The sequence below is a fragment of the Perna viridis genome, chromosome 11, assembly GCF_037379345.1.
Source record: "Perna viridis isolate PV_CMFRI_1.1 ecotype Kerala chromosome 11, ASM3737934v1, whole genome shotgun sequence".
NCBI lineage: Eukaryota > Metazoa > Mollusca > Bivalvia > Mytilida > Mytilidae > Perna > Perna viridis.
Window position 1 is genome coordinate 16,878,175 of NC_142455.1, and position 25,259 is coordinate 16,903,433.

The following is a 25,259-nucleotide window of genomic DNA, read 5'->3' on the forward strand; positions in this document are numbered from 1 at the left end:
AATCCATGTTTTCTGAATGACACTTATACTTTTTCACCACCTGTATTCAGCAATAATCATCTACAAAAATATGATTAAAATATTCCTATGGAGTGCATTCTATAATGAATTAGCCTGTAAGTAAAAACCACCTTCTATTATAACCATGATATGATCACTTGAGGAGGTAGACCTAGGGACACAACTTGTACAAAGCATTGGAACATTTGTATTCAGGATTTTACATCCATCTCATGTGCCCCGTGCGGGTCCGGGTGTCAAAAGAATAGACCCGCAGCAGCGCTAAGCTTGTCGTAAAAGGCAGCTAAATAGTGCTCAGAACCCTTGCCTGGGGCTAGGACGCTTTGCCCACAGAGCAACTGGGTTGTGTGCCCCAGGTGGTGGAACAGGGTACCCCTGCCGTGTAGCATGCTGGGGTTGTCAGGCCATAATATGGAAAACCTGACCGCAAACCGTAGTGATGCACCGTGTTGGGAAAGATGCCACGTTCCTCGCACATTAAAGAACCATTATGTGGTATTCTCCCGGAGTAGGAACCATAGAACTCGGCCACAGAAGGCTAAATTGCCTGACCCTACCCCCTTCTCCCTATTTCCAGTGGCAATCATAATTTGTCAAACCCATTATCCTTGTGTCCCACCCCATTTTTCATTTTATCATCCATTTCATATTCATCGCCCGAATATAGCTGAAGTATTGCTGCTCGGGTGTTAAACCCCATATATCAATCAATCACTCCATCTCATGTAAGCATCAAAGTAACTTGGACTGATTTCATTCTGTTTCAAATGAAAGGTTGAAAGACTTCAATGAAATTGAATGTGATACAAACATATCACTGATTTCATGAGTTATGTCCCTTACCCTAGGACTACCTCCTTAAGATATATTAGACAATACATATGTATTTAGATCATGACTACTGTATATCATGTCATTTTTTGACTGGCCTGCACCAAAGTCAAGGAAGAAGAGACTTAGGTATTGCTTTTCCAGTGTCTGTGTTTATGTTAAATTTTAATGTTGTTTTCTGATTACCTCATTTAAGCATGGATCACCTGTGCATTACTACACCTCAGTTCCATATTTGTGTTACCTATACCAGTGATTTGGATTACAATGTTGAGAATGGGCCATTTTTAATAATCTTCAAAATTTCAGTGGGCCATTCATTAACATTCTTTGTAAAAAATTCTGATTTTTATGGGACATTTTCAGCAGGAATGTGATAAAAAGCACATGCCCCCCTTAATTCACATTCACTGCCTTACCCCAGCAGTTATAAATGATTGTATGAATATTATAATAGTCCATGGAATATATAATTGTTAACATCACTATCAAATTTTGAAAAACATATATAACAGGCAACATATCTCAGTGCTAAAAGTTTATTTATAGACATTGCCAATAGTCTTCTACTAACATTTTGCATATATTAATACATAGATGATTGATTCTGGTATTATAGGTGTTACCCGTGATTGTATATGTTAGCTGTGCCATCTCTGTATTGTACTACATAGGAGCCATGCAGGTTGTGATTAGTAAAATAGCCTGGGTAATGAGAGTAACACTAGGTACAACAGCTGCTGAATCTCTGTGTGCTGCAGGGAATATATTTATTGGCCAGGTAAGTGGTGTACTCGTATTTCCTTACGAAACTTTTGAAGGAATAATAAAAAAGATTCTCCATGAATAAAGACTGGACAGTGAAAATCAAAACACATGACATGAAATAGCCAAAAAAAAAACATGTTCAAGGAAAAAAGGTAAATGAGCAACTCGAACTCCAATTAAAATAGGAGTAAGAACCAGGTGCACTGGAAGGATTAGGGTCCTCTTGCTTTTCTAGAAGCACCAGCTGAGTTGAAGTTTAGTATTATTAAGATTGCTTGGTAAAAAATAAAAATGGTAGAGGCTACATAATTATTCACAGGCCAAGGTTAGGATTGTTAAGATTGCTTGGTAAAAAATAAAAATGGTAGAGGCTACATAATTATCCACAAGTGCTGAGTCTCTTTGTTCTACTTGAAATACATTTTCCCCTAGTATTCTTTCTATGGAACTTTATTCTATCTTTTTAAAAATCAAAAACCTAAAGAGTGCATGACAAAAACCTACCTGTCTAATAAAGTATTGACACACAAAAGTATGTTCTCTATTTAAAATAACCTTATTGTTTTTTTTGTTTTGGTTTATTTTTTTCATTTAAGAATTTGGAATTTTTTCAATGGAATATAAAAAAAAAATTGAGAACATACTCTTTCTGATGTCATGAAATCTTAAGGCTTCAATTGGGGTTACCATGGAGGTTAAAAAGATTCTCAGTATTTTTTAAGTTTTGTTGCACTGATCACTGATCTTCAGTGAGTAACTGGTAGTCACTCATAGAAAGAATCATTGCTAAATCTAGAAACACTAATAAATACAAGTATTTTTGTATTTGAACTTTCCTCTCTTACTTTCTTCTCAGACTGAGGCACCAATTTTGATCCGTCCATTTTTACATTTGATGACTTGTTCAGAGCTCCATGCCGTGATGACTGGAGGATTTGCAACTATTGCAGGTGGTGTTCTGGCTGCTTACATATCATTTGGGGTAAGATACATGTACATATTAACAAGAAGTGTTTGTAAGAATCATTCAAATTCTGTAATATGTGATACCTCCCATAAAAGACTACATATTTTATTTTGTTACAAAGTTCATTATGGGTCTTTATCATGAAATGTATAACTAATCATACTAGTCTGTCTGTTCTCTGGAAATAATTCTTGCCAAAAATTCAATTGTTTCTACTGTATTTCAGTGTTATATACAGAGATATTCTCCTTTATTTTGAATTCTACTGTACATTTTATACAATTTTTATCACCTGAGAACAAGGGTTAAACAAAAAAACCACATGTAACATTCTGTTTACTATACCATTTTAAACAAAATATCAACAACAAAAAAATAAGGTAGACTTTCCAACCATAAATTGCATTTTGCATGATTCTTGTCTGGAGTGCTACTTAAAAATAGATTCATCTCTTAATGATTAGCCAATACAATTTTTGGGATGCAAAAACCATCTTAAAAAAAAAGCCTTGCTCCTGGTGATCTAAGAAATAAAAAAAACTTAGACAGTCTTTTTATATTCTAGGTTCCAGCAGAGCATTTATTGTGTGCTTCAGTGATGAATGCTCCCTGTGCTTTAGCTGTATCCAAACTGCTGTACCCTGAGACAGAGAAGAGCCAACTTAAAAAGACAAGTCACTTGGGACAGGAAGAAGAGTAAGTCCATAGTGAAAGTACCTTTATTTGGCATTGGTGTTAACCTGCAAAAATTCTCTCAAAAATTTCTTAAAGCAGGAGATTTGCAGAGATTTGTTTTTGCAATATATTTTACATTTACTGTTTTACAAACCTTATTTGACCTTAAGGAAGTTCACCTCTCTGTTTAAGAAAAACAAGGATTTCATAGGGTTGTGAAATTTTTTAAGATCTTTCATGGACGAACAATGTAAGGTAAAAAGTTGATGGGTCAGCCTGCTTATTTTGACAAGAAAATGATTTCTCTTGATTTTCAATAGGTTTTGTCATAGTATCTTTTATATATTAAAAACCCCAAAGAAGTAAGAATGATTCAGAATGGTGGAACATGAGCAGCTAACATCTTTAAATCCAATTTATCTACTAAAATTTCTTGTGATATCCCCTTTGCTGAAAGGTGACATGCAATATTTCTCTATATTACAATTGCAGTCAGTTAATGTTCTTCATCACAGGCTCAAGATCAATTGTTTTGACATGAAATGAAGTAATTGTTTTTATAATTTAAAGCGGAAAATTAAAAAAAAAGGAAGAAATTTCTGATTGCAGCTAAATCTCTCGTTTTGAAAAGGGCATGTAGGTGCAGGATTGTTGAACTTTTAGTGAAATATTGGGAGACCACTGACAAAAGTGGGAGACTTAACAACTATGTTGATTTGTATTGCTTACTAATTATTTAGGGTCTATCAGGAGGCATTTCACTATTCCCTTGCTCTGCAGGTAGTTAATGGTGATCATGTTTATTTTCGTCTTTCTGTGCATCTGTCCACAAAAATGTAACCAGTGTTATTACACTGGAATGGCTTTGTCATTATGGTGAATTTCCTCACAATTATATGTCTCCCAATAGAAGGATTGATTTCAAATTTGGTATGCGGCTTTATATACATGTAGATGGGTATATGTAATTAATGATATCCAGTTGCCATGGCTGTGTATGTGGCTTTATATAGATGGGTATACGTAATTAATGATATCAGTTGCCATCGCTGTCTGATAACTTTTTGTTTCACGGAAATTAAATTTTTTCTCTGTATGGAATGATTAAGGGAGTTTTCATCAATCATTTGACTTCACCTTATTATAATTTCAGGAGAGAAAGAAATATACTTGAAGCTGCTGCAGCAGGCGCATCAGCGTCAATAAAACTGGTGGCAAACATCGCCGCAAATCTGATTGCTTTCATTGCCATGTTGGAGTTTGTCAATGCGGTTCTGTCATGGTTTGGCAGTTTTGTTGGAATCCCAGCATTATCTTTTCAGGTGAGTAACATTGGCAAAACTCAATAGAGATTGTTCCTATTGTTGGGACTGAATTTGTAATAATAATTGTTTGCTACACTATTACATACTCTTAAAATTTTATTTAAGAATGGATGTTTTGTTTTTTATGTTTCATCGACTTGTAAAAGTGTTGACCATAGCACATTTTCAATGAAGTGAACTAGTGATTCATGCCCTTTATATGCATCCAGTCATCACTTTTATAATAATTTATTTCACAAATGTTTCTCTTAGGGCTGTTCCATTTATATCTACATGGGAAGAGGAGATGCTATGTTTTTTTTATTTTTCTCTTTGTTGGCGGTAAAAAAATTCTTTTTTAAATTTGGATATCCTTTGTAAGAAAATGTAACTATTGATCTATTGTATTTACAAAATTTATTGAATCATTCACATTTTCAAAGATGAACTTTACTTAATATTGGAAAAAAAGTTAAAATAGGTCTTTAACAACAATCACTCAATATTAATTCATACAATCATTTCTGAATTTGTAATTCTTTATTAGCTCACCAAATAAATTGTTTCTGATATTTCAAATTCTTGTGGTTACAACAAATTGACCCCAAATAGAAATAAGTAAAACATGGGGATGGGGTTGGAGGTGAAGTCTTTAATTTATCTGAAGTTATGGTAAATAATACAAACGCTTGAGAGATACAGAAAAATAAAGGTAACCATCCTTCTTCAGCATTAAGAGTTCAAAGTAATTCTCCATTTGGTTGAATTTTTATGATTACTCCTACATGTGTAAGAATTATTGACCATGAAATGCAAAAATGACCTTTTTTGTTTCTTTGATATTTGGGAAAAAAGGATTGATAAAAAGAATTTTTTTATTTGTACATCCTTGTGACTTCTGGAAATTCAAAACATTAATTTAGTAAAAAAAAAAAAAAAATATGAATACAAAAAACTTCGAAATTATAATTGAAATTACTTCAAAAAACTTGAAAAAGAATACTAATCTGATAAATTAGGGTAACCTTGTTTGACCATCTATTTTGCTATTTTGTAGATCATCTGTTCCTATTTGTTGATGCCTCTGGCTTATCTTATGGGGGTTGATTGGAAGGATGCTGGTATTGTTGGAGAACTTATTGGGATGAAAACATTCTTAAATGAGTTCCTAGCTTACAAGGAGTTAGCTGGCTATATGTCTAACAGACAGGCATGCACTGGTCAATATCTGTCGGTAAGTTAGCTGGCTATATATCTAACAGACAGGCGTGGACTGGTCAATATCTGTTGGTAAGTTAGCTGGCTATATATCTAACAGACAGGCGTGGACTGGTCAATATTTGTTGGTAAGTTAGCTGGCTATATATCTAACAGACAGGCGTGGACTGGTCAATATCTGTCGGTAAGTTAGCTGGCTATATATCTAACAGACAGGCGTGGACTGGTCAATATCTGTCGGTAAGTTAGCTGGCTATATATCTAACAGACAGGCATGCACTGGTCAATATCTGTCGGTAAGTTAGCTGGCTATATGTCTTAACAGACAGGCATGGACTGGTCAATATCTGTCGGTAAGTTAGTCATGTTTTGGTCAATATCTGTCGGTAAGTTAGTTTTGTACTTTACTACTGTACAGTACCTGAAGTGGTCCATGCAACTAAATTTGTGATTGGTCAGTCATCCATCTGTCAAACTGATCCATTAAAGCAGTGATCACATCACGTGACCACAGAACAGTCAATATATTTTACGGATTCTGTTGTTTCGTCTGTTAATTTTCCACATATTTACATAATGCAATAAATTCAAACATCAATACAATTACTTTTTATTTTACATTTGTTTTATTTTTAACAAATACAATACATGGATTTAATTTCTTTAATTTTACAGTAAATTTAATTTAGTAGTATATTTGATTTGTTTCAATACAAATTCTGAAATTTACATGAACCGTTCATCAGTCATTTTTCAAAACACAACTGCAATCAGATCAGTCACCAGTCATTACTTATCAATCCGTCAGCAAACAATCATCTGTCATCAATCCATCATATAGTTGCGTTGATCGGTTCAGGGACTATATAGGTTGGTATTGTACTATGCACATACAAGAATTCGAAGACTGGCCATATGCAAATTAAAATCTAAGGACTGTTAACTCAAGTAGATTGCATTAGTTATAAAATAATAACCAGTTACCTCCCTTGATAGTTGGTCGTCTGCAGTTGTAATAGTTGCAGAAACAACTACATAAAGACTCAATTTTGTTTAGATATGCTAAAACAATTTTATCTGGATTATACTGTTAAGATTTTTTTACAGTATATTTACTTGCGATTTTGCCAAAATCCGCTGTTTGTTGACCTCATGAAATCCTGCCTGAATAATTCTAAACAAAGAAACATTTTGATTATGAATCCGTTCTAAATATTTTGGATGGAATCCATTAAGAATTAAATTATAAAGATTAATTTTTCTAAGTTTTGAACAGGTTTGGACCAGTTTGCACTTATCATAAACCACATGTATAAGTGAAAACTGCTGCAAACCAGGTTATTTAAAAAAAAAATTATTCAAAAAATAAGAAACGAACTCTAAATAAATCAGTTCAAAAGAAATTTGTTCTATGTTTCCAGATAGTTAATAAAGCATAATATATTTTAGGTAAGATCAGAAGTTATTGCTACGTATGCACTGTGTGGCTTTGCTAACTTTGGTTCTTTGGGTATGCAGCTTGGTGTGTTGGGCTCCATGGCCCCTGAGAGGAGAAGTGATCTGGCCCAGGTAGTATTAAGGGCTTTACTAGGAGGGATTATAGCTTGTCTTATCACAGCTTCTGTTGCAGGTATGTGTAGTCATACTTTTATACAGTAGAAAACATATTTGGCAAAAAATGTTATCATGTCAGAACTAGATTTTAGTTTTCACATGTTTGTAATGTTAGTGGAGTGATATAAGAAAACTTCATGTATTATAATAAATGAAGTGAAGGTTTTTATTTGGTTTTTTGAGTCATGTATAAATTGACTGTTTCATGTGTTGAAAAATGTCAACATACATGTGATAATAATAGGATAATTAATTGGAAAGTGTGAATAGCCAAAATATGACCACAAGTGCCGAAGAAAGCTTAGAATTTTACCTGTGTGCGGAACTTGTTCGACAAGATCCAAGTACAAGTTAACTCATAATTCATTCATTAAATTTTGGTTAATCACAATAAACAATTGATTATTCTATATGATTTCCTCCATTATTATTTGTGTTGTGACATTTTGGCGGGAGAAAGTCAGAGTGAAATTACCAAGTTTATTTCAGTGTGAATTATCAAAAACATTTTTACACAGGGAAAATTAGGTACATATAAATAATAAGTTAGTTTAAAGTGTCTGAATACCCTGTTTAGCAAAGTAATTGGTCTTTAAACCAATATTATATTCCCACTCAAAGAGAAGGGGTATATTGGAATTGCCTTGCTGTCCAACCATTTGTCCATTATTCCATCCATTGAAAATTCATCATATTGTCTCACAATTGATTACAAATGTGATATGTGGCTTTATATAGATGGGGCATATGTTGAAAGTAATTTTGGTTGCTGTCCAATATCAGCTTCCTGCTTAATAGGGGTTTTGTAATAGTAGGCACGACAACTTGTGCAATAGACAACTTTCACCAAATTTTGTGGTATATGAAACCTACGGAATCCTCAAAAATTGGTACCCCACGAACAATAATACTTTCACAGTTTATGTATAATTTAAAAATTCTTTGTAGTAATTAAATATAGTTTCTGTTCTCTTACGAAATGTCACTCAATCTTATGCCTGTTGACCCAAGTTGACCTCGATATAATGGAAGAATTTTTTTTAGAATTTTAGTGAATGTGAAAGTCATCTGTTTGATGTCAGCATGTACAGTACAGAAGGCATAAACAAATTAAACTATTGTTAAAACAAGTTTATAATACCAATACTTTATATTGAACTGAATGTTTTTTATACATGCTGGTTTTTCCTTACAGGTTTGTTAGTTGTAGAGACTCCTGAACTTCTAACATGTTCTGGCATGATTTCAAACACAACAGTGATCCTGAATACTACAGAATCGGGTTCCTTCCTCTACAATGTAACATCAGGTTTATGATGAAGGCCATACTTTAGGATTTTATTTTATTTTAGAGTAGATATTTTTTTGCAGTATTGTGTTTTAGATGCTTTTTATGTTTTTTGTTGATGTTTTACTTTGTGTCATTGCCTAGACAATGTATCCTTGGTTCTCAGGCCAGGCCCTGGGTTATATAAAAAAAAATTCTCAATTTGAGAATTGCCTCAAGTCTTGTGTTTTTCCCCTATAATCATGACTTTGAAGTGATCTTGTTGGTCAAAATTTGATTTGAGGCCTGAGAACCAAGATAATGTTTTAGTTGACCTTTCTATTTGTTGAATAATTCTCCTACTCTATAGTGAGGAAGTTGGTTATCTATTTTAAACCTTTTATGTCATTATATTAAATCATGGTTAGGTGAAAAATTTCGTCAAATTTTATTATTTTAATGACATTTCCTAAACCATACATATGTATCATATTTTATTCTCTGATATTCAGTCTTGCTCTGTGATAAACATATAATTTTGCAATTTTAACCTATCTGTTATTGTTCTGTTAAAGCATGTATGAATCTCATTAACCATGGATTTGATGTTCATGAGAAAATTGTATTTTTTTCAGTTATTTTATCTTGTATACTGTTATGAATGCAAGCTTTTAAATGGGCTTTTGCATACCTGTTTATCTTTTGAACAGTTCATGTTGGAGATCCTCTCCTATTGACATCATCTCATGTTGGAGAGTTTTGCATAAAAGCAAAGTTTTTTTATGTAAAATTTCAAATTTTTAGTATTTAGAACATATACATATTTTAACCAAAAACCTCCCACCAATGTAAGAAAAAGCTTGGTTGTTGGCTGTGCCTAACTCATACTTGATTATTATATTTGTTTCCTGTTCTTTATATTGATTTTGAGTCAAGTAACAGCTAATGCAATGGTATTTACTTCTACATTTGAAAATTCAAGTGCAAGTATTAAAGTGTAGTCTTGTAGATTTGAAAATATAAATACATCACAGTTCTGTGTATTTCAGTTTACTTGTTTTAGTACTATTTTACTTTTAATTAAAATTTTCTCACCCATGTAATCATGAAATAACCTATGTTAAATCTTTGCAGGTGTATTAGGCCAACAAAAACAAATATGTGTGTTAACTGTACCCTGACCAAACCTAAATTTTGTCCCTGACCCTAAACTTTTTATAGTACAAATTTCAATTGCCGGGAATTTTATCCCTGATCTGTCACCGAACCCACAATTATTGTACAAAATGGCATTTGGTGGATATTTTTTTAAAATTCAACCTGTTGACCCTATTTTTTTTCAAGCAGGTGACACAAAATACACATATTTTCTTTTTTTTTTTGGCCTTGTATTACACAGAATAAGATTATTTTTAGTATTGGCTGTTGCAGTTGGAGAACTCATAATATTCAAAAACTATACTTTTCTTTATTTATCTACATGTAGGTTAAGTATTATACATGTATACACACGTCGTTTGACCTATTGCTCACTATTTTTCTAGTCCTGTTATAAAAATGTAGTAATGTACATTTTACAATTACTAGTGTGAATTGTGTAAAAATACTTTATACATGAATTTTATAGAAATTTTTATAACATTGAGTCTCAAGTACATGTATGTTTTAAGCCTTCATATTGATGATTCAGAATAAGTGTCAAAAGTTTCATGTGCACATTTGAAATCAATATTAATGTACCAGATAAATCGATATGTGTCATAGATTTTTTAAAATTTGCTGCAAGTTCCTTTCTTACTCTAGTCCTTTTGTAAAAGCATAGTCTTGTAATTCTGAGAAACTACTTTTATTTGTGGATACCAATTTTCATGGATTAGGGTAGCGACACAAGTTCGTGGATTCTTTAATTTGTGGTTTTGAGGTTTTCAATATACACATCAATGAGAATCTCTTATTGGTTGGGAACCTTATTTTGTGGTCTGGCCTACCCATGAAAACCACGAAAATTGGTAGCCCATGAACAATAGTACTTTCACAGTAGTAACATTTACATTTGAAATCCATATTTTTATACCAGTGAATTCTATATACATGTATGCCATAAACATTTTTGGGCTATAGACATAGTCTTGATGAATCAGGGTAACAGTTAATATTCACTTTTGAAATCCATTTACCTATACCAGTGAAATTTATACTCAAATATTTTATTCTCCCTTAAATTTGTGAGACATATGTATTGCTTTAAGATGATGTCCATGGGAGACCCAGGCAGTGGGAGGCACATGCCATTTTGTTTCACTATAACTTTCTTTCATTCATGTTTTCATAAAAATGAATGTTTGTTGGTAATTTGACTTGTACTTTAGTAATGAGCATGTCAGTATGGATGGTGCCAATGGGAATATGTGATATTCTTAGAACACCAGCTCTGACTCACATTTCAAGTTCAAACAATCACTTTTATATAATGTTCATCATTTCAGACAACATTTTCAGCCATATGTATTTCGGACCCTGTATAGGCAGTTACTGAAGCTCTGTTCCTATTTTTTTCTTTTCCATGCATCTTTTAAATTGAAAGTTTATTTTATTATAAAGAAAGTTCTTTGTTGTAGTTCAGTTCTAGAATCATTAGCAGTAGAAGTAACGTATCAGGCATTATATAATCAAAATTAATCTCAATACTTTCCGAAAAAAATATCATATCAATTTTATTCTCATGAATAATTCATGTCATTATATTTACTATTTCACATACTGTGAAAGTACTTTTATTCATAGGTAAGGGAAGAAACCAAATTTTGTGGTTTTGCCTGCCCTCAAAAGCCACGAAAATTGGTACCCTCCAACAATAGTACTTTCACAGTAAGTATTTTTAATGAAAAGTTGAGACAAAGCAGAGGTTCAAATTAGTGGTGGTCTGAAGTCAGAGACTCTTAATTTCAGACCATGGAACTGTAAAATCTCATTTACCTGGGTCTTAGACCTTCAACCCTTTTAATTGACTTTTGCTGTCGTCAAGTTGACCTTCGGTTTTAAACATGCAAAAGTCCAGGCATCGATTTCACAAAAAGTCATAAGTGTGAAAGTGATAGTAAATTATGACCTCACAATGCTATTTTAGGTTGTGACGTCATTATGTACAATCAATTTTACACTTACGACTTTTTATGAAATTGACACCAGGACCTTTCATTCTTGTGAAAGTGAAGTTGAACCCCTGAAAGGTTACTATGTATTGTCTTGTGTCATCTCTGTATTTTTCCATTTTCATGGTTTGTCAAAATGTTGATGCTTTGTGGAGTTTTGAACTTGAGGATTTGTGAAGAACCTTTAAAATTTAAGAGAGTGTCCATGGAAGATCATTTCCAAACAATTTTCATCCATTATTACAGACTTCCAAAAATTGAATCTTAATTTGTAATTTACTGAAATGATAGGAATGAAATAAATCATATAGGTAACACTAGAAACTTTAAAACAAAGGGAAACAAATCATTGATCTGTTCATAATTTAATTAATTTGTAAGGAAAATTCTGTGTCATCCAGAATAAGTCATTATGAGAGCTCATGAGAGCTTATGTCATTGTTAATATGAAACATGACTATTAATAAAAATTACTCACCAGTACTTACGTACTTCACTTTCAACACAGAAAAAATTCCTATCCTCCCTGAAAGCATCATGAGCTACACATTACATTAGGGGGAAAATTGTGCAGCCTATAATGGTCTGTAATATAGAATCGGTCTGGTGTCTCCATGGATATTTTAACAGTTTTATTTTGTTGTGAACTTGTGTGTGTGTGTGTGTGTGTCTATATATATATATATATATATATATATATACACATACATTGTGTGGGGGGATTTTAAAGAACTTGTGTATTGGCTGGTAGAATGTTATTCAAAGTTGCAAAAACTATGTCTATATTAGCCATGCTAGTAACTGTTTTAAGAACAAAAGCATTATATTTGTATAGTATGATATAGATGTGTTTGTGATCTGTTGATAAGATACTCACAGCTATGATTGAAAGAATGTTCACCATCTCAGACTATCATGTCTTAAAAATAAAGATACTCAAGTAACAGTCCTATTTTTTATTTCATATGATTCACTTGACATTGATTGACATCAAAACACTTTTTATATGGTGAAAATGTAGATGGAAAGACAGCCTGTGTGTATATGTGATTTAAAAGTTTGTCACAGTTTGGTTAAATAAGTACATGTAATAAACAGTGAAAATCTGCTTTATAAAAACAATATTTCTATCACACTATCACACTATCACAGCAGTCTGAAAATCTGTTTTATAAAAACAATATTTCTGTCACACTATCACAGCAGTCTGAAAATCTGTTTTATAAAAACAATATTTCTGTCACAGTATCACAGCAGTCTGAAAATCTGTTTTATAAAAGAATACATTTCTATCACTCTACTACAACAGTCTGAGAGTGTTTTATAAAAATATTTCTATCACACTGTCACCTGGGGCGCATTCAGGCGTGCGCCCCCCTCCCCCCCCCCCCCCCAAAAAAAAAAAATTGAAAAGCATGGGTTGTCATGGGTAGATATAGGCGATTTTAGGTTGAAACTTTAAATATCTCGCTACTTTTACCACAAAAGATATCTACGTTGCACCCACTATAGAAGAATATTTCAAAAATTTGTTCGCCTCGTTCCGCTCGGCGAAATTTTAATTGTGCCCAATCCTGGATCCGCCCCTGATCACATCAGACTGAAAATTGTTTTATAACAATATTTCTATCACTCTACCACAACATAGTCTGAAAATCTGTTTTATAAAAAAAGATATTTCTCACTCTATCACAACAGTCTAAAAATCTGCTTTATAAAAAATGAAATATTTCTATCACTCTTATCACAGCAGTCTGAAAATCTGTCTTATTAAAATAAAATATTTCTATCACACTATCACAGTCTTTAAATCCTTTTTATAAAAAAAATCTACCACTCTTATCACAAGCAGTATCAGAAAATTTGTTTCATAAAAGATATTTTTATCACTCCATAACAAAAGATGTCAGTATCATTTTCAAGGGGACACACATTGTACAGTTCAAAATCGCACACAAAAAATATTTTAAGAGTCCATTTTTTGTTTGGCCCCTAATAAATGGGAAACCATAAGATATCTGAAATCTAATTGAATAACACTGGCAAGGATCTTCATGAGGAATCTAATAAAAAATCATAATAGGACCAAAAGTAACCAAGCTATTGTCAAGAAATCAGAAAAAAAAATGCTTGTGACCCCATATTGAATTTCTTACCTATCTCAAGTCTCAGTCCAACTCATCAATCCTAGTCTTCCTTTTTCTGGTATGGCACCTTGTAATACAATTTCAAAAAGATTATTTCACCACAAGTCCAGTTATTATCTGGAAAACAGAGAAATGCATGTTTCTGGGTCCCCCTTTTTCATGGTCTCCAATTTCCTTAAAGTCAAATTCTTTACCCCAAATTTCAATCCAAATCTGACTAATGGTGGTATAAAATACTGTGGAACAATATCATAGACATCCCTCGCTTTTATTGGAATTATATATACAACTGTATTTAAATTCCATAAAATGCTTATTTCAGGCCTTTTTTGGCCCCTAATTCTAAAATAGTTGGGCCCATAACCCCTATAATTAATATCAATCTACCTTTTGTGATTTGGAACATTGTTAGAAAATTTCATAAAGATCAACCTGCCAATACTCTAACTATAGTACGAAAATCAAGTGTCTACGGACGACGACATACCAATATACGTCCACATGTGTTTGTTTAAATACTAAATACCTCCTAGTGATCAATCTTTATACCATCTTTGAGCAGGTAAGATAAAAAAAGAGGAAACACAGAAACTAACATTTATCTGTCAATCACATTCCCTGCGATATGATAAGGACCACGGTCATTGCAGTTATCTTAAGTATGAAATATAGCACCATGCATGTACATTGTCAGTATAGTTCAACACTACTTGCACGACATGTGTATTTGCTAAACTTATATTTGTTTTTAATAAACACGCTTTCAATACTATATGTACATAGACATTTCAGAGAATTTACTGTCAGATTGCCAAGCATTCAATTTACTTTTTAATGTTTCATTTCCCTGTCTGATTGGTGAGTACAGTACTATTTACAGTAAAGGAGCAGGTTCATTAACACCATCTTCGGGCCTGTTATTTGTTACATTGACAACAAAATTCTGAAATACATAATTTACAATCTGTAATATAAAAAGTGCCAGAATGATACTGCAAAATATTACATCTATACAGTTTTCCAATAATGTTCACAAACTCAACTTTTTCATTACTTCCATCTTCAGTTTTTCTGCTACTACATGCATGGGTTGCAATTGAACGTTGTTTTAAAATAAGAACACATGTACTAGTTAATATAATAAATCTAAAATAAATTTGAAATTATACATCATTATAACAGGGCTAATTTTCACACTTATTAAACCTACTTTTATAATTATTTCCCAGTTAGAAACAAAATGAATAAATGAATTAATTTGACATTCTATTCTTCTTAAATTTAAAAATACTTTCAATGTAGATAACAATTCAAGGCTAGAAAGTTCATCAGTTAAAACTTCCTGAGACTAATAAACACGAGATTCATGACCTAGATTAACATAATCTTGACATTAAAACCATCCTTAACAAAATATATTTTTAAGCCAAGGAAATGTTCCAGTAGCAGAAACCCCTTAAATAACTCCATACCTGCATGATAACTTTGGCTCAATTTATTTGTAATTATTCCATTTTTTTACGTATATTTTTTTACAGAACATATAGTAGTTTTAACCAGAAACCTTTCACAAATCTTACATTTTAGTTTGGGAGATTTTAAATTGTTCATTAATACTGGGGAAGCCCAACCCCCCCCCCCACCCACCCACCCTAATATGGGAGGTTAACAGGTATATCAATGTAATCTCAAAAGAAAAGTCTGTCCACAAGAACCAATTTGATGTAATCAAAGACAAACATTAAAAAGGAATATTTTAGCAGTAGTGCCAACTCTCAGGCATTTTAAGTGAGAGCCACTCAGAGTCGTGGATTTTGAAGTTTCAACTTTCAGCATTCCCTGTGAGACTCACAGATTTTGGTGCTTATTTGGGATCATGATCTTCAGTTTTTTGCAATATCTTACAATTTTGATCTTGAAAGTTGAAACTTTCTAAAAAAAAGTGCCCTATAATACCACTTTCTATTGGACCAGCTTGGACACTATTAAGTTGCTTACAGATTTACCTAGACCAATTTAGCATACTGCTGCACCATGCAACCCTCATCATGAATTTTATAATGTGCCCCAGTACGCCAAACCTATAAATCATATAAAATTATTGAAGATTTAATGATTTTAAACTGATTAGCACATATAGTATTGGCTTCTATTAATGAAACTTTCAACATCAAAATAGAGAGAGGACAGTTTTTCTTTTCCTCCTTTTTTTAATTGCAGCTTATAGGGTTACTCCTACAACGTAAGAGGTTGGAATTCTGTTCCTCCATATGGCACCAAGTCAGAAAATAGCTTGCCAGGCAACCTCTAGCATTGCTGGAATACTTATAGGGTGAACACATTATGACTTTTTGTGACAGGTGGGTGCCCTCAAAATGCTAAAATTACCATTTTTTGGGGGGAAACACTAGTAAGTATTCTACATTCACACATGTAACACAAAAAAGGAAGAAAAAACTTCGCAGAGTGCAGCATGATACGACCTCAGTGGTCGAACACTGTACAGTTGGGACAAGTGTGGACACAATATTAGTCTTTGACATACTTAAGCGTAGGGACGGACACAACAACTGATTTGGACACTATATTCATATAATTTGAAACATAAATAAAAGTTTTCAAAATCAGGCCAAAAAATATAAAAAATGACCCCTTATAACTCGAGAACCATAATTAAGAGATAGTTGTAATCTGACTGAAAATGGATTTTCAAAAGCAAATTCAATAAAAAATTGAAATTTTTTTTAAACTCGATTTTTAAGGGGATGTGGCCCCTTTGACCCTTTATGATTCGAAAACCATAAGAGATATATGAAACCTGATTGAAAAATGCTAGAAGGGATTGTCATAGGAAATCCAAGAAAAAAAAATGAAATCGGACCAAAAATAAAAAAGTTAATTTTTAGGGGGTGTGCCATGGCCCCTATGATCCCTTATAACTTGAAAACGATCCAAAACGCGTCAAATCTGCTAGATAAATTTGTTAACAAAAAATAAATAAGGAACATAATTAAAAAGGAATGATTAAAATCGGAAGAAAAAATATTCTACATGGGTTCGCTCCTTATTTTAAAACGGTAGATGTCACAAACTACAAATTGAATAGAAACTTTTTTTACTGGCAAGTCCACCCTCGCTCCCTCAAACCCCTGACATCACTCATTCATATTTAGCGGGTATAGTTCAGCCAATTCCGATTGGTTGCTTCTCCGGGTGCGAGCACCAACGAAAATTTATTTGACATAAAATGTCTTTGGAAATGTAAACAATGATACGAGTAACTGATAGTTGTAAAATGTCACAAATTATTCAATATGACAAAAAATGATAACTGTAGATTCTGTTTAGAGTCTTTAGCGAGAAAAAATGATCTTATGTGTATGTAGCCATTTTGTAAGTTATATCGAAGAGTTTCTATCACGAGTGATTTGATTGGATTTTGGATCCGGGTTAAATTTAGGTAACTCACTAGATGGCTCTGGACGATATCAGCTAAATATGAGTGAGTGTTGTCAGGGGTTTGAGGGAGCGAGGGTGGACTCAAAACCCTGACTTGGGAGGATGTGGTAAGTAAAATCATGTCAAAATTTCATAACAATTGGTCAACCACAATTAAAGTTATCGCATGAAATCCTAGTGTCTACGGACGACGACAACAAAAGTACCATACCAATATATATGCATCTTTTTTTGCGGTCGAATAAAAAATTACGACTTTTATTAACTAGAAAACCACAATAGATAGAAAGAAACGTTCAAAGGTTGAAAAAGCCCTCATAAAACCAAAATTGTCCCTGAATAACAAATAAAAAATGACAAATCCAGTGATGTTAACTTGAAACCGTAATACATGTAGATAGAAATTTTTTAAAGGTTGAAATGATTCTTGAGAAAAGGCATACAAAAGTTCACATTAGGTTCAGATCGTGTGACGACATACATGTAGCTGAAACCGTAACTGACAGAAAGAAACTTTCAACCATTGAAGTTCGCTATCCCTATGAAGTCATCGTAGGGTCGAGGTTGTGTGGCAATCCATTATCAAAGTTATTGCCCTTGAAAGTCCAGAGTTTACGATTTTTAGGTGCTTGAAAAGTGTAAGTACATATAGATAGAATCGTTCCATCATGTGTACCATTCCCTTATTGGAGTAGTTGCCCTTGAAAGAAAAGAAATTTCGGGACCCCCGAGTTGATGTCCTTAAATGGTTAAACAGACTATATTATCTGAAGAGCGAATCAGACACTGAGAAATTGTCTGCAGTTCCTCGGCCATCGAACAGAGTTTTTTTTAAAAAAACGTAACTAGACCCCTTAATCACTGCAATCTCTTAAGTGACTACTTTGTAACAAACACACAAGTTATTCATTTCAAGTGGATAAAATTGAAACAACATCTTAGTCAAACCACGATATACTTACGTATCTATAAACAAGGCGATAGCACGAAGGTCTCCGTAGACACTCGGAGGAGAAGTAACGAAAAAGTGAGTTGCTTAATTTATTTTATAATCTTTCTTTCTTTTGCAAACGTTTCTTCTTTAATCTTTTCATGTCTTTTCCTTTTTTTGAAAATGTGTACTCTAAGCTGATTGTTGTATTTGTGAGAAAAAAAAACATGTATTTATTCATTTATATTTTTGTTCCGTTGTGGGAGATAGAAATTTTAAATTTAATATGAAAGCCATTATTGAAAATTTTAAAAAATGACCGAATAAAATCAGTGTTAGATGAGACTTGGTTTTCACATTTATGTGTAATAAACATGCACGATACGTCAAATTCTTCCGCTAATTTCTATACACATATTAACGAACTACTTTAAAGAATGAAATCCGAATACGAAAATTAAAATTTACTTGGTGGTTATTACTGTAGGACTGATCCCATTTCAGTGTTTGTGATAAGCCTGGTCTTGGTGGCTCTGAATGTTGTCTCTACGATTGGTGGTTGTTACCAGGGTTGCTTCTGCCTGAATCGTATCATGTCCTGCGGTAACCTCCAGCATTTTCCAAAGTCACTACCCAAAGACACAGAAGGCATTGTTATCTATGAGATGGAAGCCGACTCGATACATACCAATTTATTCAAGATGGCACCCAATTTGGAAAAAGTTGAAATTTACTTTGGAAAAATTGGGATAATATCGAAAGGCTCTTTTTCAAATATTAGCCATGCTTTAAAAGATATTAGTTTCTTTCAATCGCAAATTAGGATAATAGAAACAGGCGCTTTCAATGACATTCCGAGTATAAAATCCGTATCCTTCCACAACGTGTCTATTGGTGAGATCCAAGGAGATGGCTTCTCTAAAATTACAAATCTGGAGGGATTTTCGATGACACAGTGCAATGTCACTGTGGTACGTGAAAATGCACTAAACTTTATTTCTAAAGTTGGGCGATTCCAAATTTCTCACAGCCACTTTGGATTAGTCGAAGTGAATGCCTTAAACAATTTCGGTTCTATTGACAATTTTGCAGTTCACGAAAATACGTTCAAAATGTTCAAATGTATGTCACTGGAACCATTGTTAACCAATGCGAATTCCAGTGCATTCTTCAAAAACATATTTTCGTGTTCCTGTGATTTGCAATGGATGGTAAGGGACAAGGTTACACACTCTTTTCTATATTCTAACTGGTGCGAAAAAAAGGACTCTGGTACAAAAATCAATCTGGACGACTATGATTTCAAAAAGGCTGCTTGTTCTGAAGTAAACGATAGTTGTACTGAACAGTTTTCCGTTACCATAGCAACCCCAAAAACTACTACTTTCAGCACAACAAAAAGGACAACAGTTGTCATGGAAACACACTCCGAACGTCAAACTTTAGCAGCCTTTGAAACTACTTACCCTACAACCAAAGCGAACTTTGTACCGACTTCAAGAACCATCCAGACGGAACAAATAACTAAATTTGAACCTGTCGGATATTCAAAAATAAATCTTAAAGCAAAACCGTCAGCTTCGATTACTACCACTAACACAATTAAAACACAGAAGTCAATTACGTCACAAAGTGTTACTTACGGGAATATCATTAATACTGGTTCACAGGAAAGGGCTACTCGACAACGAACTACGGATGTAACTGAAAACGTACATACCAAGGGTATGACGGTCTCACCACAAACACAAAAACCTAAAGTGACAAGTATCGATACGAACGGTGCAGATTCAGCCTTTTTCCTGCAAGATCTGAAATCTATGTTTTTTTCCGTCTTGTTCTGGAACGTTTGCATGTGGATTTAAAATCCACAAATCGAACAGAAATTGTTATGAATTTGTCTAAAAAATATCATTTTTATTGTTCGGCGTTTCATAATATAGTTTTAATCAACAAAACGAAGACGCTATGCACCTCGAAAATATATGTATAGGTATGCAACATATGTGTACATGTGTGTGTTTCCGACATTTACATCTTGAATCAAATGATACTGTGCTCACTTTAGTATAGTTTGATTTTCTGTAAAAAAATGAAGATATATTTAGGCAGCATTAGACTGTTGTGAAAAATGTAGTCATAGATTATGCTGACGTTTTTTATGTTTACATTTGTACATATGTAAATAGCGGCACACATGTCAATGCTAATGACACCGTCTGATTCTAAACGAATATGAGAATTCTTAAATTTCATGAAAGATTTATATTACTTATTCGAGAAAAGAATGAACAGCGACTTGTTTAAAGTGGGACCATATATATAAATGTACCAATATTACGGTAACTAAGGGAACAGAAAACATTCTCTGATCTAATAAAACTAGATGTACATAAGAAAATATTTTTACACTGAATTGCTGAAACGATACGGTTCGGTTTGTTGGTGCTGTAAAAAGGCTGCTTGGGCTAAATATGGTGTCGGTTCCAAGTTTTGCTACATGTACATTTCTGTGGATTGTACATGTGTGTCTTACTGTTAATATCTGTACATCAGTTGTTAAGTTTTAGTTGTATATGTCTGTCAAACACAATAAAATATAGTTCATAAACTATATCGAATTAGGAGCCTGGTAATATTTGTTTTACTGAATATGAATGGAATCTCGATTTTTTTTGTAAATTTTCGATTAAGAGTCGTCTCCAGGATTACAATATGTTGTTTTCCCTGACATTCAAAATGTTCCAATCCTTTTATTTTACTTCGGTTGTTGTTATTTGTTTTGCTCACCCGATGCTAAACCGGAGACTGATATATTTTCTGGGACACAGACCTGTTTCTTTAAAGGAAGGGTGTGGCAACACTAGTCGACAAATATTTTACAAATAAACGTTATTGGGCTTTCCAAACATGTACAAAATGTGTCAAACAATCCCATTCTTTGTAAATGGATTCCATAATCTTAAATGGTTACATTTGTTTAGTTTGCCATATTTGTCCGCTATCACTATCTTTGAGAGGTTGTTTATGAGTTATATTGATAACGTGCATACTGGTAATCTGATTTTATTATGGATTGTAAAGTTCACATGTTTCACCTCAAGTAGACATGGTGATATGTATGGAAGAAAATGTAATGACATGCAAAATGCAGTGATTCTTAAAAACGGAATCAAGTACTGACTTGCATGGATAAGGTAATAATGAGCGCATTGGTTAACCAATAAGAACGTTTTAAATTGTCAATGGCGGATCCAAGGTGTTGAGTCCCGGGGATCGGACCTCCTGTTGAAATATATTTCGTTACTTTCATTTGAAATATGGGCAAAAATGACTCCTTAATGAGAGAAAATCAGCAAGGTTGGCCAGTGATCGTCTATAAATCTTGATTAGATGAACAAATTCAAATGTCAGTATTAACAAATGGGAAAGTTATTTACACCATATATTGGATACTTTTACCTCTGTAGTCAAATCCATATTAGGGTATGTAAGTGTCGTCATGTGAATCCGTGGTATCACGATAATGGGTCCTAGTTTACCATTCAAAAGCATAGAGATTTGTCATCTACAGAACGTTGAGTTCAGTATTAAATTCAATATCTCTTTTGTGTCTAAAATACCGATAAAAAAGTGTTAAGATAAAACATTATATAGTAAAAGATTTTACATTTGTGATACAGCATCTCGAGATACCAGAAATAAGCAATAAAATGCAGATCGTTCTTCTGTTACCTGTTTTTGACGTTGCTTTTAACTGAAAAGGTAACTAGGAAACGAAATTATGCAATGGCGGAATAAAGCTGACATCCTTCATTTGTATAGTGGAAAGCTTATTTGCAGGATAAACTTATTTATGTGAACAATCCAACTTCATGACGCACGTAAGTGACAAATAGATGGAAATTTCAAAATAGGTGTAATATTTCAGTAATGCTGGGCCTAACTGTTGGAGTAACATATTTAGAAATCCATCTTAGTTATTACGTTGTCGTTACTTTAAATCTCACTGAGAAAATGAAACATTCATTTAGCATGAGCCATGATTACATTTTTCCAATCCGATTCGCATACTAAAACACACCAAAAAAAAAATAACTCAATATTACAGAAACTTAGAAAAATATCCTGAAATATGTTAATATATCTGCGCTCAAGTTTTATTATGTCTTAAACCTTTTATGTGGTCTATTTCAGCTAGTGGAGCCGACAGAAACTTAAACGTGGACTGAAACCACGCTAATCTCATTGGATAATCGGCTTTACACGTGACGTTTCAAGAGCCGATGAAACGAATTTCTAGCTATTCTGATTAGTCGTGCCCATATATCTTCTAATGTGTGCTAAGTCATCAAAAATGAAACATTCATTCTTAATTGGAGACGAATTATTAGAAATAATTATTAGAAATGTCAGAGGATGCAGAAAAGCGAGTTCAAAGTTGCAGTAGAATATCGATAGTGGAAAGTCTCCCTTTGATGATGAAATTGTAAGGCACTTCTTACACCTCGAATTACCGACACCTCAAAAAGAAATGAATGGCATTTCTGCACTTCAGATCACATTTTGAATAAAATTTCTTGGAAACATTTGTATGTGTTTATATTTACGCCATGATTCACCCACTGCCTGGTACACATGGTGTCATATCTAAACTAAACAACAACCAATCATACATATAATAGCATTTAATAATAAGCAGTGGGTGAAACATGATATGGAAAAAAAGCATTATTTTGGTAATGTAATTTTGTTATTTGCACCATCAGAATCAAGGAAAACAGACAGGATTTTCCAAATCATGCTGGACCATTGAGTTTATAATTTCATTGAAATGCACTGAAAATGAACATTCCAAGGGTAGATAATTAACTCTGTCAAAAACTTCATTTTTCTAACATACTATTGAAAATTTTCTGAGCAAAGCCAGTGATGCAGAGATCAAATAATGGTCTTTTCAAATAGAGAAAGTATCCTTGAGTGATACTTCTTTGTCAGATCGGTGGGGTTTTGAATGCATGTTTCAGTTTTTCCCATTTTGCCTGATTCTTATAAATACTTACACTTTTAACATCGAACTTAGAGTGTAATTATATGGTACACCTTTTTTGGCCAATAGAAATGAAAGTATCATAAAATAATTCAATGCAAATTAATCAATTAACAAACCAAATATCTGAAGCAAATGTTCATAGGAAATAACCCTAACACGGAGTCGTCTGGCAACTTTAACCTACCGAAAGAATTCTGTAGGTCTTGTCATAACCATCCATTCAACAATGGCAATAACTCTAACAAGATGTTGTCTGACAACTTTGAACAAGTGGAAACTATTGTAGAGCTCATCAAACTGAAGAAGATGGGTCACGTATAATTTCTAAAATCTCATTGTTTTAAAGTTTGAGAAATATGTAGAAATTGTTGACCTAGTAACAGTGGTCATGTTTTACGCTTGATTTATATAACTGACATATTTTTTTTAAATATAAATACCTTAAGGATGCCGGTGACACAGTATGATAATAATCCATGGAGTGGTTTCAGATGAGAAAAAAAATTAAAGAAAAGTTCATAGCAACAGATGAAAGTGCTGGTAATAGTTCACATTGCCTGAGGCAGGTGAGGTGAAAATGGTAAATCATCTTGATCTCTTTGTTTACTAAACAAGTGCGAGTAGGTTTAACAGCAAACTAATTTCATGTAGCATTTCATAATCATCACGCATTTAAGAAAAACAAGTTTATCACCGACCCAAAACCTTGATCAACTTCGAAGAATGGCAATACAATGTTTCAAATGACATAGCTTGACACGACAAGAGAGGTCAAACCCAGAACAGTTCGAACAAGTAACACACCATAGAAGCTTGATACAGTTTGAATTTGGATTGCAATCAAATGTGATAAAATGTTGACAGGAGTCAAATTGTCCCCTTTCATCCTCTGAATCAACATTTCAATTCACAACCCAAATATGAATTGCCGCCTTCGTTTCATGCTATGGTATTTTTCGGAAAAATTTAACAGTAAAATAAATTGAGATCCATTCACTTTTACTCAAATTATTTTCCCAGACACCAAATGTCTGCAGACTATGATGACAAACCAGACTTTTTGTGGCAGTATAGAAATGGAAGGAAAGAGTAAAGTGCTTGTAGCACACAGCTTGAAAAGACTGCATAAAACAAATTCAAAGATGTTAAGTCAAATTTAAAAATTGCATGTGACCATAATGTGGCAGAGTGGAATTTAACCAGGAATTGACTGTGGATATAATATTCATTTAATGTTACTCTTTCTATATATTTTTGTATTGTATTTTATTTATTATGATATATGATTTGAGATTAATAAATGAATGGTTTATATGTTTATTAAAACTTACTCACATTTATATTAAAATGTATACATGTTGTTACTTGCATCAACGTAATTGATAATCATTTACTTTGACTGATGGATATACCTATCAGCTGATGAGCTATTTATAGAACTCTCTATTTCTCTTTTATTTCTCTTTTATTTAGTGGTCTATTCAGGTCACATGTACTTTAAAATTCTCTTTGGGGTTTCCTTTGGAATGTGAGTATTATTCTCTTTAAGTTTGCTGAGCTGGATGGCAGACATATTGATTTCCTTGAGATTTTTTTTATAACTTAGTCTATAGTTTCTGCCTAGTATTTCAACATAAATCTACTTTGGAAGTTTAGTTGTATTGCTGAGTTTCTATATTTCTAGCACTTTATCCCACTAAAATAACTTTGTCTTAACTGAGCAGCTAGTATGAGGTTGAATGTTTAGTTTGAATTTGAGAATGAATTTGCAGTATGAAAATGAACTGAGTGAATGAGCAAAATCTATTTAAACCATTTAAAGAGACTAAATGATATAAAGGATTATAAATAT

The 25,259-nt window shown here is 33.1% G+C and overlaps 2 protein-coding genes across 6 annotated transcripts in view; both read left to right on the forward strand.

Annotated features, from left to right (window-relative positions):
• The window catches only part of LOC148603147 (solute carrier family 28 member 3-like), a 30,984-nt gene extending 18,221 nt beyond the window's left edge, over nt 1-12,763 (forward strand). The window contains exons 8-14 of the mRNA XM_088551308.1: nt 1,472-1,633; nt 2,477-2,602; nt 3,153-3,283; nt 4,416-4,584; nt 5,624-5,800; nt 7,234-7,414; nt 8,594-12,763. Of these exons, the coding sequence (XP_088407434.1) occupies nt 1,472-1,633; nt 2,477-2,602; nt 3,153-3,283; nt 4,416-4,584; nt 5,624-5,800; nt 7,234-7,414; nt 8,594-8,715 (1,068 nt within the window). The 3' untranslated portion in view covers nt 8,716-12,763. The remainder of the gene's footprint in view (nt 1-1,471; nt 1,634-2,476; nt 2,603-3,152; nt 3,284-4,415; nt 4,585-5,623; nt 5,801-7,233; nt 7,415-8,593) is intronic.
• Nucleotides 12,764-17,272: 4,509 nt separating this feature from the next.
• Nucleotides 17,273-24,634, forward strand: LOC148603148 (uncharacterized). Of its 5 annotated transcripts, none has more exons than XR_015916264.1 (2): nt 17,273-17,530; nt 22,552-24,634. XR_015916264.1 is itself a non-coding variant. In XM_088551310.1 (2 exons), exon 2 carries the CDS (start codon nt 18,948-18,950, stop codon nt 20,217-20,219), a length of 1,272 nt encoding a protein of 423 aa, XP_088407436.1. In that variant the 5' UTR covers nt 17,414-17,530; nt 18,859-18,947; the 3' UTR covers nt 20,220-20,755. The 5 variants fall into 5 exon arrangements, 3 of the variants coding, with proteins under 3 accessions (XP_088407436.1, XP_088407435.1, XP_088407437.1); XM_088551310.1 differs by lacking the exon at nt 22,552-24,634 and adding an exon at nt 18,859-20,755 and having other exon boundaries at nt 17,414-17,530; XR_015916263.1 differs by lacking the exon at nt 17,273-17,530 and adding an exon at nt 17,753-18,450.
• Nucleotides 24,635-25,259: the final 625 nt, after the last annotated feature.